Source organism: Morone saxatilis, unplaced genomic scaffold, assembly GCF_004916995.1.
Source record: "Morone saxatilis isolate NCDOM2014 unplaced genomic scaffold, NCSU_SB_2.0 Contig21, whole genome shotgun sequence".
NCBI classification, from domain to species: Eukaryota; Metazoa; Chordata; class Actinopteri; family Moronidae; genus Morone; species Morone saxatilis.
The window spans coordinates 5,114,236-5,130,901 of NW_023339774.1; the positions used below are offsets into that span (position 1 = coordinate 5,114,236).

General features: G+C 41.1%; 1 protein-coding gene across 1 annotated transcript in view; it reads left to right on the forward strand.

Annotated features, from left to right (window-relative positions):
• tsc1b (TSC complex subunit 1b) overlaps positions 1-16,666 on the forward strand; it is a 31,391-nt gene that overhangs the window by 13,638 nt on the left and 1,087 nt on the right. Inside the window, exons 5-22 of the mRNA XM_035668268.1 lie at positions 437-581; positions 1,023-1,177; positions 1,282-1,355; positions 1,486-1,664; positions 3,171-3,289; positions 4,607-4,772; positions 4,906-5,027; positions 5,671-5,761; positions 6,282-6,389; positions 7,424-8,066; positions 8,249-8,311; positions 9,723-9,766; positions 11,610-11,776; positions 12,462-12,644; positions 12,851-12,961; positions 14,929-15,051; positions 16,063-16,250; positions 16,514-16,660. Coding sequence (XP_035524161.1) covers positions 437-581; positions 1,023-1,177; positions 1,282-1,355; positions 1,486-1,664; positions 3,171-3,289; positions 4,607-4,772; positions 4,906-5,027; positions 5,671-5,761; positions 6,282-6,389; positions 7,424-8,066; positions 8,249-8,311; positions 9,723-9,766; positions 11,610-11,776; positions 12,462-12,644; positions 12,851-12,961; positions 14,929-15,051; positions 16,063-16,250; positions 16,514-16,660 — 2,828 coding nt within the window. The remainder of the gene's footprint in view (positions 1-436; positions 582-1,022; positions 1,178-1,281; positions 1,356-1,485; positions 1,665-3,170; positions 3,290-4,606; positions 4,773-4,905; positions 5,028-5,670; positions 5,762-6,281; positions 6,390-7,423; positions 8,067-8,248; positions 8,312-9,722; positions 9,767-11,609; positions 11,777-12,461; positions 12,645-12,850; positions 12,962-14,928; positions 15,052-16,062; positions 16,251-16,513; positions 16,661-16,666) is intronic.

Below are 16,666 nucleotides of genomic sequence, written 5' to 3' on the forward strand. Positions count from 1 at the left end.
TTACTATGTTGGTCTATTCTGCACACACAATATGTGTTGGGATCCCTGCTCTGTTGGTTTTCCTGATGTTTCTTCCTATTTTTATCCCCATTAAAGGCTTTTTTGGGGAGGTTATACTTATCTGAATCGAGGGTCTAAGGATAGAGGGTGCCACATTAGGAAAATTTGTGATGTATGATGTTGGGCTACATAAATAAAATGGACTTGACTTTTGTTGCAGCCATTCATATACAATTTGTTATTTCAACTTACTTTCAGTTCCACACACACCACGGATACTGGTTAACGTAAATACGTGTTTTGTTAAAATGTTGCTCATTATAATGACACATTTAGAAACACCAACAAAGGCATTATTTTTAATCTCTGACTTTATACATTTTTTTCACTTATTATTTTATTTATTTTATTATTTATTATTTTTGTCTCGTGGCAGACGGATACGGACGTAGTGGTGCTGATAACTGGAGTGCTGGTGCTGATCACTCTGCTACCCATGATCCCTCAAGCTGGGAAACAACATCTGTGGGAGTACTTTGACATCTTCGGCCGCCTGGCATCTTGGAACCTTAAGAATCCTGGTAGGAGCTTCCTGTCAGGCCTCACAAAACGTGTGTGCAACATGCATGTTTGTATATCTAGCAAAGCATTGCCATTTGCCATTTAATGATATTCAATAGAAAATATTCCTGTTTATACTGTGAGAGATATTGCCCAACCCTTAAAAACAGCCTCTTTTATGGCAACTTAAATATTGCATTTACTGTGTTATTTAAATCTCATCTGTTAAAGAATCAACCGCTCATAGGCTTCTGATAGGATGCTTGCACTCGCTGCCATCTAGGCAGTTAACTGGAGCACGAAAATCCAGATTTGGTCAAAGGGGAGGAAGTCTGGGTGGACAAATACAAAACACTAAACAGTAATTCAGTTTGCCAGTTATCTCACTCTTAAAGTTGTATTTGTTAGTCTGGGGTTCAAGTTTGTGCTTTTTTTCCCTTTGATACTTTTTACTCGTTCAGGGCATGTTTCCGAGGTTTACCTAATCCATCTGCACGCCAGCGTCTACTCACTCTTCCACCGTCTCTACGGCATGTACCCGTGCAACTTTGTGTCCTACCTGCGCTCCCATTACAGCATGAAGGAGAACATGGAAACTTTTGAGGAGGTAGTGAAGGTGAGGATACAGTCTCTGCTGCTGCTGTGCTTTGTTGCTCTTCATTAGAGCTTTTGGAGCCAAATGATTACTAATATACATTTTGTGTTCAACCCCCCTTTCAGCCGATGCTTGAACACGTTCGTATTCACCCAGAACTGGTGACAGGAACCAAGGACCATGAGCTTGACCCCACCAGGTAGGTCCCATACCACCCTGCCTAGCAAAAAGAACAATTCAGTGTTTAATCTACTAGTCTACTGCATCTCATATTACTACTACTACTATACTACTACTACTACTACTAATGGTGCTATGCTTTGCTGTAGGTGGAAAAAGTATGAAATCCATGATATCGTCATCGAATGTGCCAAAGTGTCTCTAGACCCCAAGGAGGCGTCGTGTGAGGAGGGCTACGCCACCATGCCTGAAAACTTTTACCCCCAAGTCCACTTGCGACCACAAGACTGCACTTCCAGCCCCTACACAGACCTCCACAGCAGCTACGGTCAGAAAACACTCTATATGAAACTCAATAGAGCCCGAACAGTGTAACTCTGCAGATACTCCTTTTTTGACATACATTTTATTTTTGTTGACAAATAAAAGTGTCATTGCTCTCTTATGGACAATTACATGGTTTCTGTTTCTACTATATATATCTGTGTTAATCTAAAATTGGCTGATGATATTGGACATGTCCATGTATCAGTCAGGCTCTAAGATTCACACTGCCTTACAATTAATTAGTAATTAGAAAGTTGTAGGTTGCTGTTTTTATCAGTCGACTTTTTCCTTAACACGATGTACAACAGGAAAACAGCAGCATTTATTAGACATGCAATGTTAAGACAGGAAGTCTCAATCAGCAACAACATCAGTTTGCGGCCATACTCATTATACAGGATGGGCTTCTTTTATGACGTAGAATGTCACATACCATCAAAAATGAAAGCTCAGGTTTGGATAAAGTTATTAGTATGCAGGTTTTTTTAATCTTTTCTGCTGGAATTTACACAGCTAGTCAATCAGTATCTGACATCTAGTGAGTGTTCTTACCTGTGAAAGTATACTGTAGGACTGGATAATATGTATTAAATCCTTAATATGGTATATATAATTTTATATCAGAATATCAGTATCTTTAATGATTGACACATTTTCAGGAAAATTCGAAACATTTTATTTATAATATAACCAGATGGCAATGCATGTTTATGGCTAATCCTGCAATTTAAATACCCACTACAAAAATCCATTATACCCAAAAAGTAGTTCTGCATTGATTTTGACCTAAAACCCCCCAGGGATATTATGTGTGTTGTTATCTGAGTGTCCATGTTGAATGAATAAACCATTTGAGAGCATCTTTCTGTAAAAAGTGAATTTAGTGATAGTATGTTACACATTGCAAAGAAAATAAAAGAAATCATCCCTGTAGTATTATTAACAGTAAGTGCTGGTTGTACCCTTTTATTGTGCCACTAAAAGTATATACTACAGTGGGCTATAAAGTGGAAGCCAGATTGCGCTGGTAAAAGTTTTCATTCTCTTAAATTCGTTTGATGCTGCTTATCTCTTTTCATGTTTACTTTGTCAGAAAGGATCTGTTTTCATTTTACTTTCAAATTTTTTGTTTGACATCAGCACCTGTACTGACTTGTCAATAGACAAAACCTTTAGCATTTAGCAAAGGAGTGATTAGGAATCAGGAATGAGTAGTGCTGGATCAGGAATTTACTTGATTGACATAAAATGTTTATAATTGATTAACTGCTGCTTTTAGCCTCGCAAATGTAAATGTAATATGTTGGGGATATTTAAAAAAAATCTACAGTGTTATTACTTCTTATTTTCAGTGAGACACTTGTATTTGTGCTGTTACACTTTGTGCTTTCTAACCGGTTTAAAGGACAAACACCAACCTGTGGTGTCCAAAAGAGCAGTAAAGACTGCATGTTGTTAGGCACATCCGTTTGAAGATTGATCAGACTGTATATCTTCTTGACAACAGGAAGCTCTTCTTCGACCCCGTTCTCGACTCCACGGCAGCCGCTACCCCCGCCCCTGTCCTTGCCCCCCTTCTCAGGGACACAGCCCTCTTACCGCAGCCCACAGACCTCCAGACGGCAGGTAAGATCATCCATAACACGGTCAAAACCTGTCAAAGTCGTGGTTTAGGACGGGCGATTGGTCCGTAGCCGATCAGAGGGTAACACCAGAGCACTACATCGTTAAGTTTCTGTTTGTCATGCTAGCTGTTGTACACGCCGCCATGTTTACACTCCATATATCATCTGTCGCATGCAGTGAGTTGATTGCTCTCTTCCAAAAATCACGCCCTCAATCAGTGCGGCATTTTTGAGTCGTCAGGCTGGCAGACAGTAGGGTAGAACTTTAGGAATTACAGCACGTGCCCCCACGTCCTCATCCTGCCACCTCTGTGTAGACCCTCCCTAGAGCTGGTAGCCATGGAGATAACCGTCTCTGCCTTTCTATTATTGGGCCAGCCTCACGAGGGAGGGGTCTGGGTGTTTTTCTGCCCCCCGAGGCCTGTCTGAGGATTTGTCTCTTACATTACACTCCCTCTGACCCAGACAGACAAAAAATCTGAAAAACATGGGAGACAAATCCTTCTGCCTCTCTGTGGTGCATTAATTATTGTGTGTTTTAATTAGCTCAACTTTGTGTTGTTTACTTCCTTATTATTATTCTTTGGGTGGACGATCTTTGATTTAATGACGGACTACTTCTACACCCCAATTCTGCCTCTCTGCGGCAGATTAATTATTGTGAGATTTAAGATTTTTAGATTGTCAAGACATTTACCTTGATCACCATAACAATCAGGGAATGTGTCTTTAACAACTTCAAGCAAAATTCACAATGTGCCATAAACTCCTTGGACACATCCTGAGTTCATCTGTGGATTGAGTAGATGTAGTGGTAGTCTTGCACAGTACGAACAAAATTCCATTTACCTCCACTGTATTCGGGTAAATGTTTCAGAGGCAATTATCTCAAGCTTTGGCACATAAAACCAGAACTATTTGCATGAGCAGAAATGGGACCGTTCTATATGAAATTACAGCCAGGAGCATCTTAGCTCAGCATAAAGGCTAGAACCAGGACCAAACGGGGAGCCTTGCAAATTAACATGTTATATCTCATTTTATTCATCTGTATTTAAACCAAAGTGTAAAAACAAAAGGTTGTGATTTTACAGTGGGTAATTAGTGAGCTTTAGAGGTGCTGGCAGGTGGATTTTGTTACCTTTGGACAGAGCTACACTAGCTGTTTTCAGTCTTTATGCTGAGCTAAGATAACTAGCTCCTGACTGTAATTTCATATTGTATTGCAAATTTAGCAAACTATGACTTGAAGAAGAGCTGCAGCCGTTTTCTCTGTCTGATCTGTGATCATTTTGGTGTTTGCTCTATTTCTTTGCAGAACTCCACCTGTGAACTCAACTCTTCCTGTGGGGGGAAGGACCCTCTGTGGAGCCCCTCCTCGTTGTGTGGCATGGCCACGCCCCCCTCCTCCAGGGGCATGTCGCCCAACTTGGAGCTCTCCCACAGTGCCTCACACCTTCCCAGCCGCTTCCACTGCACATCAGGTCAACACTTCCACGATTACAATAGATTTAGACTTGGCTGTCGGTGTATTGTTGTAGTTTTTAAATGTTTTTAACTGAGTGACGCTCTGGAATTTTCTTTTCTGCTGACTGCTGATTGTTTTGACCTGAGCAGGAGGAAAAGGAACGCCTGCCTCCAGCACTCCAGCCACCTCTTCCCCACCTCCCACCCTATCAGATGACTTCCCCATAATCTCCTTACCAGCCAACACAGTCCAGTCCAGTCCACCAAGAAAGGTATGCTCTTTCTCCTCCATTTTAAAAATGTGTCCCTAGAACAGTCCTTGTTTCTTCCCCTTTCAGTGAGTTCTTTGTGGGCAATTTTCTATTTGTGCATTTATATTTTCATTAAAAGACAAAAATCCCCAAACAGGCCTTTTCAGTTATTGTTTCAGCATGACAGAATTTCAAAAGACCAATGGGTGTATTGTGATTATTCATCACCAGAATGCTGTTTTTCTGAATTTCATGACTGCTTAATTGTTCAAGATCTGGTTTCTTGAATGTTGCCTAATTAGGTTAGCCAAAAACGATTTGACAAATATGCCAGTCAGTTCAAATTATCTAACTTTTTCTTTTCATCTTGAAAACTAATTTCCTCGACAGCAGGGGGCAAATTAATTCATGAAATGTTGTTTAATTATGTAATTGTGCACTCAGAAGTAAAGCAACAGAAGAAAAGAGTTATTATTATAGTCATATTATTGGTTCTCAGCAGCAGTGTGATGTGTTCGGTTCTTTATTCTGATATATAAATGTAAGGATCATAATGGACTTTACCTGGATGTGTCAGTCATCCTAGTGAAATAAATGTGTAAAAATGTCCTGTAAAAGAGGATTGGAGCTAACTACTGATTTCTTTGCGTTTTTTTTTTTTTAGGATCGTCGACAAGGAGAAAGCAGCAAGCCGGCCCTGGTGAGACAGGAACAAGTAAAAGATACAGAGAAGAGTGCAGAAGTAGCAAACAGAGGTTAGTCGTGATGGGCCTCATTACTATGATTTATCATCATTAATTAAAGTAAAGATCCTCACAGGTTCTTAATTTTGGATGAGATTTGTGGTAAACCACAGTTAATCTTTGATCCAGAGAGAACATCGACACTGGCAGCAGATGAGCCACCAGTTAAATCCCAGCCTTGGTTAAAAAGGGCAGAAATTACTGTAATCTTTATTGCACTTCACAGCTCACACACTCTGTCTGCCTCAAAAAAAAGCACATTTTCCTGTGATGATTATGATGTACCACGTGATCAGAGCTTCCGGGGAGTCCACTTTGATCTCATGTGTTTAACATGTTTATACAGACTCAGAATGAATGTAATTTTAACTTGGCCCGGCCTCTTTTCAGGATGCCAAATGTTGAATAAATTAGATCATCAGTCCTAATCTTTGTTACCAAAAATATTATTAGTCGTTTTGGTGTTGTGTCTTTTTGGAGAGGTTATGTTTTTGACATCACACCCACAGTGATGCATGCATTTCCTCATCAGATGCAGGAGCTGCTGAGAATGTCTCCATGACTTTGACAGAGCTGTCAGTCTTTATGAAGAAACAGGAGCTGGAGCTTCAACTGAGAACAGAGAAAGAGAGGGAAGAGGGTGAGTATCAACTTCTTGGTATAGATCATAGAACTAGAGCCAGGTGGTATATGACTCAGCATGGAAAACTGGCCAGTTGTGGGTATTTTCTTCAAGAAAACAGAGTCAACCCAAAACAAACAATGCTGTGCACAGAAACATAAAATGAACACCCTAAAATGATATCTTGATTTCTCTTTCAGCAGCTGGAGAACCACAAAAAAAGTGCAACTGCTTTTTGCTGTGTTCAGAAATAAGCGAGTTACACTCTTGACAAGTACATGTGTACAAGTGTGGGTTTTCTTGTGTGTTTTAACAACCAAACCACAAAATGACCAGACTCAGGTCTGCTCATCCGGAGCATGTACCAGTTTCAGTATAAACAACAACAATATAATATATTTTTTTATAAAGAAGATGGCAGATAATTAATAAATACAACCTAGGAAATTACATTAAATACAGTTATACAGACAGTGTAAAAACACAGAAATACAGAAAGTGTATTTAGAATCTATACAGATTAATGTTTAGCTGACTCCATACAATGCAAATACAGCCAAAGGTATACAGATACCCGTGAGACCCGTTTTATGGAGAATTTTAAATTGGATCGCATCTTTAAATAAGTGAATTCATTCTCCTGTTAAGCTAAATGAGCCTGAGCTCATGGACTTTGACTAAATATTCAGGATGCTAACACATCCCTGTTTATATCCCTGTGTGTTCAGCTGGCTCTGCACAGTTATTGGTTTAAATCCCACTCGAACCACTTGTACTAAAAATAAATGCACCTTCAGTACTGTGAAACACTTTGAATAAGAGCGTCTGCCAAATGGCACGAGCTCTGCTGTTAAAGCTAGCTGCTTAGATTTTAAGATTTCTGTTCTCTTTGGGGAAAAACAGAAGCCCTGGAAACTTTAGGTTTTCTGTGTGGGATAGCAGGTACTTGGCACTTGTTGTGACTGCAGAAATATTTAAGTGCAGACATTGACATTCAGAACATAACATCCAGGTTTAACTGCATTCTCTTCCATATGTTGTTCCTGCTGCAGCTGCCATCACAGAGGAGCTGCTGAAGATCACTGAAGATAAGCAGGAGCTGTCGAGCCTGAGGGGCTTCGACTCGCCTTTCTATCACACTACCGAGACACTGACTGGCTGCCAGGCACCAGACAAGACCCTCTCCGACGCCCAGCATGGAGGCCCCATTCGGGACACCCACCATGTCGTATCGACGCCAGACAAAGCTGAGAACACTGCAAGTACCAGTGGCGTTGGGAGTGAAAAAGGAGGAGGAGCGGGAGGAGACAGCAGGAGTTCAGCCCTCGGCCTCGAGCAGTCCTGGTCCTTCCAGTCAGGTTTCACCCCCATCGATCATCACCTGCACCGGAGCCCCTCTGCCCCGGACGATGAGGTGGGCAAGTTTGGGATGTTCTCGCCGAGTCCGTGCAGCAAGACCCCGGCCCCGGTGCCCTATGAGTCATTCTTTGACCTGGCCCTGCCCAGGGCGGCCTCGCTCTTTGTGGGCCAGAAGACGTCGGAGGCGGTGCACAAGGCGGCAATGGAGAGGTTGTCGCAGTGGGAGGAAGGGTTGGAGGACGGGGAGGAGGAAGGGGTAGTGTCTGCTTCACCACTGGAGGTGCTGGATCGCCTTGTTCAGCAGGGGAGCGACACCCATGATAAAGTGCTCAAGAGGTAAGGAAGCAGATATACATGAATGTTTTCTGTTAATAAATGAAGACCTGTAGAGGACTGTGCAGGTATTTGCTCTCCGAGTGCTCTCCTGTTCTGTCAGTTTGTTGTCAGTGTCAAACTCATGATGTTGATCATACTGAAGAAACTCAGGAGTGTGTTTTGATGTGCTGTTCACTGTGCAGAGCCTGCCTGGGTAGTTTCCAGTCTATTACTGCAGCCGAAAGGAAACACCCAGTTGAGAACAAGTATGACATTGTTCAGAATCCGCCGCCCCCTTTCTTTCTCCACACACACGCAAACACACACAGTGAGCCGGTCCTCTGAGCCAATAATGCAACAGCAGAGACAGTGTCAGCAAAGTCAGCGCTGGGCACAGAACAATCTGGCTTTGCTCACTTCATTTGCCCATCACCCCCATATTTTACAGTCTCCATCAGAGCCAAACCCGGCCTGATGGAGGGGACAAAATCAGCGGAACAGAGACCAAAGTACGGCTCAGGCAAATAACTAATAGGGCAAACTATTAGTGTGGTCAACTATAACAGCACTATCTCTATCAATACATTACCACATCTACTGAAGTAAATATAGTAAAAAGTTTTAATTCTGTTTACATTAATACTTCTCAATTTCTTTAAAGGTCCAGTGTGTAACATTTTACGGGGATTTATTGGCAGAAATGTAATATAATAATAATTTGTATGTTTTAATTTCCGTATGATCACCTGAGAATAAGAATCATTATGTTTTTGTTACCTTAGCATGAGCTGTTTTTATCCACAGAGGGAGCGGGTCCTCTTCTATAGAGTCCGCCATGTTGAAATGCCATGTTTCTATAGTAGCCCAGGACAGATCAACCAAACACTGGCACTTTCATTTCATGAAATTTGTGGCCACTGTAGTTGGTTGCAACCTGCAACTCTACTACTCGATGTCACTAAATCCTACACACTGGTCCTTTTAAGTATTATAAATTGGGCATTTTGTGAAATATATGTTAAGAAATAGCTCCAGCACATAACCTGCTGTTAAACCACAGAGTTTTCTTTTATACTTAGTTTTTTAGTAAATCCATAATGTAATAATTGGTGAGCTTTAAAGGTTCTGAAAAGCAGATTTTGTTACCTGTGGACAGAGCTAGGCTGGCTGTTTCCCGCTTTATGCTAACAGTCTCCTGGCTTTGTATACATAACTACAGACATTAGATTGTAACATATGCAGACCATATCACCATAGAATCTTGTGTGCTAACCTGTGCTTTCCATCTTTCACCCATGTAATATAGCTCAGTCTGTGCTGTCTATGGCTGGCCTCAGTAACTGTTTGTTTTTGAATTTCTTGCAGCAGTGGTGGTAAACAGGGATATAGTTTATGTTTTAGACTACAACTAACATCAATGAAATGTGGCTACAGACACATTAATACACAAAATTATAAATGTTTCCCCATTTCCAATACCACAACCAACTGTTGCCTTTCTAAAAAATATATAAATGGTTACTGATACCGTTTATTTCTTTACTAAAAATGATCATATCATTAACATCTTCACTGGCATGAATTGTCTAAGAGCAGCTTAATAGAGATAATGTATAGAGAAAACATCCCAGAGAGATTGTTCTTATAAAACAGTTTTCTTATTCTCTCCTTTTACAGATTACCTTTGCCAAGTAAGTCAGCTGACTGGACGCACTTTGGAGGTAAAACACCACAACGCTGTTGAACACTGATAAAAGCAGCTATTATAAAGGCTGCAGATGGAGCATTATTTAGGCATGACTAGTGATTCGTCACGAGCTCTGAGACATGAACAGCATGTTAAAATGTTACCCAGCCAGACATGGAATTTGTTCTACTGAGGTTTATCAAAACACACAAACTTCCCACAGTCATGCAGGACTCTGATTTGAAATGTTGGCCTTTTTTTTTTTTTTTTTTCCAGTCTTTATTTACCATCCTGTATGCACCCAGTTAACCCAAAGCAAGAATCAAATTTTCTCCAGCTTTTTCACAACAAGGACACACTTTCTCTTTGCCAAACTTGTAATTACAACTCTGAAATTTTGTCATCTCCCCTGGTTGACTGATAGAAGTCATGTAATGTTGATCGCATCTAAAACAAAACTCCACTCAGCGCCTGTGGCCGACTGACGTAAACCTTCTGGAGGACTGTTAAGGTCTTGGATCAAATTCTCAAGAGAATTATTTTCTAAATGTTCCATCCCTGCTCTCTCCCCTCTTTGTACATGTTAACAAGTGAAGCTCTGTATCCAGAGTTATGTTGGCCATTTGTAGGGATTGAGGAGCACTACATTTTTCACATTTTAACTATCTTTATCATGTGATTAACTGGGTAACAGCAGTCTCAAAGTCAGCCAAGCAGGGTTGCTACCATCAGGTTGTAAGCTCAAATCAAAAGACTAAAATCTTGCCACATGCATGTTGATCAATAATTTGGTGACCCCTCTAAATAACTGCCATCAGGATATCAAGCAGTCGAGCTGCCAGATTCTTGCTTCTAGCAAAGAGAGCGTTTGTATGTTTGTTTTTTAGTCACCAAAATATCTCTGAAATAGGGCGGATTTCAATGAAATTTGGGAGGGGGGGGTATGAGCCAAGGAACAAGTGATTAGTTTTAGGCGCAGACCCAGCATTCTTATGAAATGATTCCTTTGAAGGAATCAGTCCAGCACACTGCAGGTCACTTGTTTTCACTTCACTTAATTTCAGCGTTTTGGTAGAGCTGTATGTTGTTTGAAAATGTTCTTTCACAGATACCAAACAATATCAAATTGCTTTAAAACCTTTTTTCATTTAATAATAGAAGCTGAAGTTCTCAAAAGTTAAATGTTAAGCAATGTTTAAATGATATCACAAAGTATATGAGCAAAGAATAAATAAACAAGATGATTAATCTGACCAGATGTTCAGTGCCAACTTTCGGTACTTGATATTTATTTTTGATATTTGGTGCTACAGTCACATTTCACTTAGTAACAACACAGCAGGCTGTGGTTTGATGCCAAGGCCTCTGTTAACAGTACTTTTTGGTGTTACTCTTCACTGAAGTTTGTAACGTTTTCTTAAAATTGTGAATGCCCCTAAATGTATTGACCGCCATAACCTTAAGGAAAAATATCTGGTAAATGTATCACATGATTGTCATTGTGTTTGTTGTGATGATCCAGATTCTTTTTACAAAACATTTAACCACATATAAAGGATTATTCAAAGCGAGTGAGAGAGATCAGTAAATCTTCAGTTTGTAAAGTTCGAAAACATAAAGCTTATACTTATATATTTATACTAGTAAATGAAAATTAACACCAGAATCCTGTCCTGCTTTTCTGGCTTGGGAAAATCACAGCTTTGTATTTATATACTGTCATTTTTTCCATTATATTCTCATTAAATTAGCTGTGCTATTCTGGTGTTCCACACTTCCACACTTGAATAATAATTAAGCTCATTTCTAGCAGAGTGTGTGTGTGTGTCAGGTGTGTGACCGTGTTAATTACATTATTATTACCATGGCTTCCCCAGGCTCAGCTCCACTGGACGAGCTTCACACGCTGCGCAGCCAGCTGCTCCTGCTGCACAACCAGCTGCTGTACGAGCGATACAAGAGGGAGCAGCACGCCGTCCGCAACCGACGCCTCCTCCGACGCATCATCAACGCCACTGCACTGGAGGAGCAGAACAACGCCATGGCGAGTTTGCACGTGCTCATTATCACATATTAGCCCTGTTTAAGCACTTTAAAGTGACAAAAACAGTGTTTGAAACAAAGGGAAGGGAAGTGTAGATTTACTGACATGCAGCACCACAGGACAATTAAAGGTCTGCCCTCTAAATGAAGGCTCACATGTTTGATCCCTCAAAAACCAGTGTGTTGTGAGAAAATGCATCTATATTCTCCAGAGATATTGACTGATCACTGAGGCATTTGTAGTGTTTCACAGCTCCAGCTGTCAAATCAGTCGAGTGTCATCTGCAGCAGGTAACTGAAGTTGTTTTGTTTGCGGCTGAGACAGACAGATCGCTTTTCAACAAGTGATGCTTACTAAGAAGCCATGAAGGCTGGTTTGTCTCCAGGAATGAAATGTAAACAAAGAGGTGGAACACTGACACATTCCTGCAGCAATCAGCTGAAAGAAAAATAAGTTTTCTGTTAATCTGAAACAGAACAGAAGAAGTGTTTGAGGTTTTTGGAGAAAATGTCTGTGTGATCCCTGCTCGCACAAGACCAGCTGAACCATTTGAGAGAAAAAATGGCACAAACTGCTTCCAACTGCCTTAAAACATCTATCTTCTGTAACAAACATTTAGAAACTCGTGTACACGTTGTACTCAACTTATGCATCTGTGTGTGTGTGTGTGTGCGCGTGTGTGCAGAAGGACCAGCTGAACCTGCAGAGTGTGGACATCTTGTCTTTGAGGGAGAGTCTGCAGGTGGAGCAGCAGCGGTACAGACAGCTGTGGGACGACCGGGAAACAGTGGTGACCAGGTTGCACAGTCAGATCAGACAGCTGCAGCAGGGACGAGACGACTACTACACCAAGAACCAGGAGCTCCAGGTACACTCACACACTCTCACTGATTCAGAGATGCACAAACATTCTTCTACAGACAACGATGTATATCACTGTACATGTTTTATACTAAAACAATACAATGTCAATGACAATTTAATGATGATAATACAGTACAGATATGTTTGTCCACTATAGTCACCATTATCAGATACAGTATAACTCATTTCACTCTGGTTTTGTGTCTCCAGAGCAAGCTGCAGGAGTGTCAGAAAAGGATGGATGAACTGGAGGCGGAGCTTCAGAGGGCCAACAACAAAGTCTGCCACACTGGTCACCTCCTCAACCAGATGACTATTAAGGTAGAGACACATCATTTTCTCAGTTTTGGGCTGCTAACTGAATATACTTAAAAGCCCCTTGCAGACATGGGATATGGCTGGCGTCATCTATCTGTTTAGGTGGGGCCTTGTCCTTCAAACGAAGGCAAGACAAGGACATTTTATTTGTGTAGCACCTTTTAAAAGCAGAGTTAGTTCAATCAGTGCATCACAACAACAATAAAAACAATAAAATATACTTAAATATATTTGTTTAATGATAACCTACAAACAGACCAAAATAATAATGATAATAGTCAGAAATACAGTGCAATGCAATTACAATGCAGTAAGAAGATGCCCAAAATAAAATGCAGGAAATAAAAGTGCAGCATAGAAACAAATCAGTGGAGAGCAGAGGTGGCTAACAGAGGGGGTGGTGTCACTGCTGGAGAACAGCTGTAAGAGCAAGTAATGGTATAAAGGAAACAGAGGGTTACATGTCCTGTCTGTTCACTCATTCATTTCATAATTTATTAGAGAATTCGACTTCCTGTTCTGCTCTTCTTAATTCCTATTTTCTCACATGCTGTACTGTATTTAAAGCATTTTTTAACAATATTTCAAAAATGAATTCACATTGTATTAGTTTTATTAAAACTTTTTTTTGGAATAAGACAAGGTACTTATGGGACAAATTTATTACTGTGCTCATAGAAGGTGGGCTGTCTCTGACGTGGGTTCTTATTCAGACATCAGGCCAACATGTAAAATTGCCAGTGCATTTACTTAATACGGTGCCTGTCTGAAAGGGGCTATAATAGTCATGTTGCTTTTAAAAAAGTTCTCATTACAAGAACCTTTTGGGGGTGTCTTTTTTTGGCCTGACATTTCCAGTTCTTTCTTGTTTTGACTCAGATTTTGATTGTGGACGGCCACACACACGATTCTTATGCATAAATCTAAATCCAGTTAAATGAGCTGCTGATGTATCATTGGTATATTATTAGCATATCATTTATTTTTAGTAAAATAAAGTTGTTGCCTTTTTTTCAAAACAAAGTTCTGGCAAAAAGAAGGATTAAAGTCTAATACATTTTATCTTCCATGTCTGGGCAGGTGTTCATTTCCAGATAAGGAGATGAACACGTCTCTACTAACAAACCCATATCGGAACTATTTACGCATCGTATTGCTACTAACGACTAACTGCTTTATGTTAAATCAGCAGGATTGTTTAGTCGCTGCCTCTTCAGGCTCATTCAGTGTCAAATCTGAATGAAAATTTCACTCAGATTTCTATGCGCTCTCTCCTGCTTTCCTAAATAGAGGAATTGGGCAGGACAGCGAGCAGGCTTGCGGGCAGTTGGGTCAGGCGTGGGGAGTTGCCCCCATCCTCGTCCTACCACCTCCCTGTAGACTGCAGACTGTCCCAGGGCTGGGTTGCCTTGGAGATGTTGTCTCTCCCTCTCTATTTTTGGGTCAGCAACACGGGGGGTCTGGGTGTTTTTCTGCCTCCTGGGGTTTGTCTGAGGTCTGTTTCCCTCGTCTGACCTAGACTGATGTGAAATCCTGACAAACAAGGAGCCGCTGATTCAGGAAACTGGGCATTTCAGATCAGACTGCATCCACACGGTTGATTAAAGGTCCTTATTTATGATATTCAGACTGTATGGTTAACATTGTGTGAATTCAAGGCCTAGGGATTGATTTCTCAAGATTATTCCCATAAAATGGCTGTAAAGCGTAACACAAAGTAAAGTTCTGTCGTAAATTAACATTTATTTTCAGACAAAAGTAGCTCCTTAGACTGACGTGCAGACAAATATTTGCACGGCTCATTTGCTGCAGCCCGTTGAATCTTCCATGCATTCAGCCAGATCGTTAACGGCTAATTCTGTCGCGCTTTATCGCTGATGTATTTCCTCGAAATTTCTGGACAGGTTTGATTTGTAGCGTAATTGCTGCTTTGCCCTCCATCGTCATTGTTTGTCTCGTGTGTCCTTCAGCTGAGCAACAGTGAGAGCACCCAGCAGCAGATGAGCTTCCTGAACAAGCAGCTGCTGCTCCTCGGGGAGGCACATAAGCTGTCCATGCAGGAGTTACACCACACAGGCGCCGATAATACAAAGGTATGATGGAACAATATGGTGTGTGTGGTGTGTGTGCTGTGTGTGTGTGTGTGTGTGTGTGTGTGTGTGTTGTGTGTTGTGCCGTGTGTGTGTGTGTGTGTGTGTGTGTGTGTGTGTGGTGTGTGTGTTGTGGTGCTGCTGTGGAGTGTGTGTGTGTGTGTGAGAGAGAACTGCAGAGACGACATACTGAGGTGAAAAAAGGGACACTAATTGGGTTTGTTGGGCGTCAAGTCAGATTGTCCCACTGATGCGTTTTTAGCTTCGATGTAACATCATCTGTCATGGTCATAGTTTTGCTTCATTGTAGTCAGAAGGTGGTTTTAATTGTATATGAATTAATTCTAAAAGAACATCATCTTAAGGTTCATTGTTTGTCTATCCTAAAATACATTCTGCTCATAAACTCTGTTAACAGAGCTTACCTGAAGGTAAAGAGCACATTGTGTGTTTTTACCCTCAACAAAGCCTGACCGGTCCAGATATGTTAAAATTGACTAACCAATCATAAGCCACATATTTTGAATTACATTTTTACACATCTCGCATCTGGCTGTAATCTACCAGACTCACAGATAAGATTTTGATATGTAGAGCTGAGACGATTAGTCAAGCATCAGAAAATTAATTCAGCAACAAATTTGATAATCAAATGATTATCTTTTGTTTGTTTTGTTTTTAGTAGAAATGCCATTTGCACAACATTGTCTGGTTATTTCTGAGTATCTTTGTGATTTGTGTTGGTCAGAAAAGCAAGCATCACCTTGGGCTTCAGGGCATTTTGATAATGTCCAGAGCTTCACTCAATGCACCACAAGACACAAAGACCTCTGAGTCAAACTGCATTCACCAGTACTATAGATAATGGTAGAAAATGGCCTTTACTGCAATTTTAAAAAAAAGTAGAGCACATTGAAAAATTCCCCATATAACAGCCATGTGTCTTTTTCGCTCTCTCAACTGTTTGTTCCTTCCCACTCTGCCCGCCTCTGTGCACAATGTCCCTCCACCCAGGAGGCCCAGATGCTGCAGCTGTCTTATGAGAAAGAGGTGGAGACGCTGAAGCAGAACCTGCTGGTTCAGGGTCAGAAACTGGAGGCAGCGCAGCAGAGAGTCTCCGAGCTGGAGACGCACCTCTCCAAGAAGGAACACCTAATCGTTGAGCAGAAGAAGTTCCTCGAGGATGTAAAATGTCAAGCAAAGTGAGTAAGAACCTCATGAGTCCTCAAAACAAGCTCACATTGGAGCATCTAAATCAGTAGGACATGAATCAGTTATCTAAGTAGATCACATAATACTGTTTGTATTAATATAGTGTTTTCTTTCTTTGTCTCATTTATTCTCTCGTTGTATCTGTCACATCTCATGTCTTCTCTGTGCATTGTTCCCCTTTACTCTGTTTTTATTGTTCTCATATTCTCGCTCCCACTTTTTCCCTGTCCCTGTCTTGTCTCTGTCTCTGCAGGGCTGAGCTGCAGGCCTCAGACAGCAGGTATCAGACTCAGAGGAGAATCACTCAGCTGCTGCAGACTGAACTCCTGCAGCTCTACAGCAGAGTGGAGATGGAGGCTCCTGCCAGCACTGCCACCAGTTCACCACCAGGGGGCAGAGCTGACCC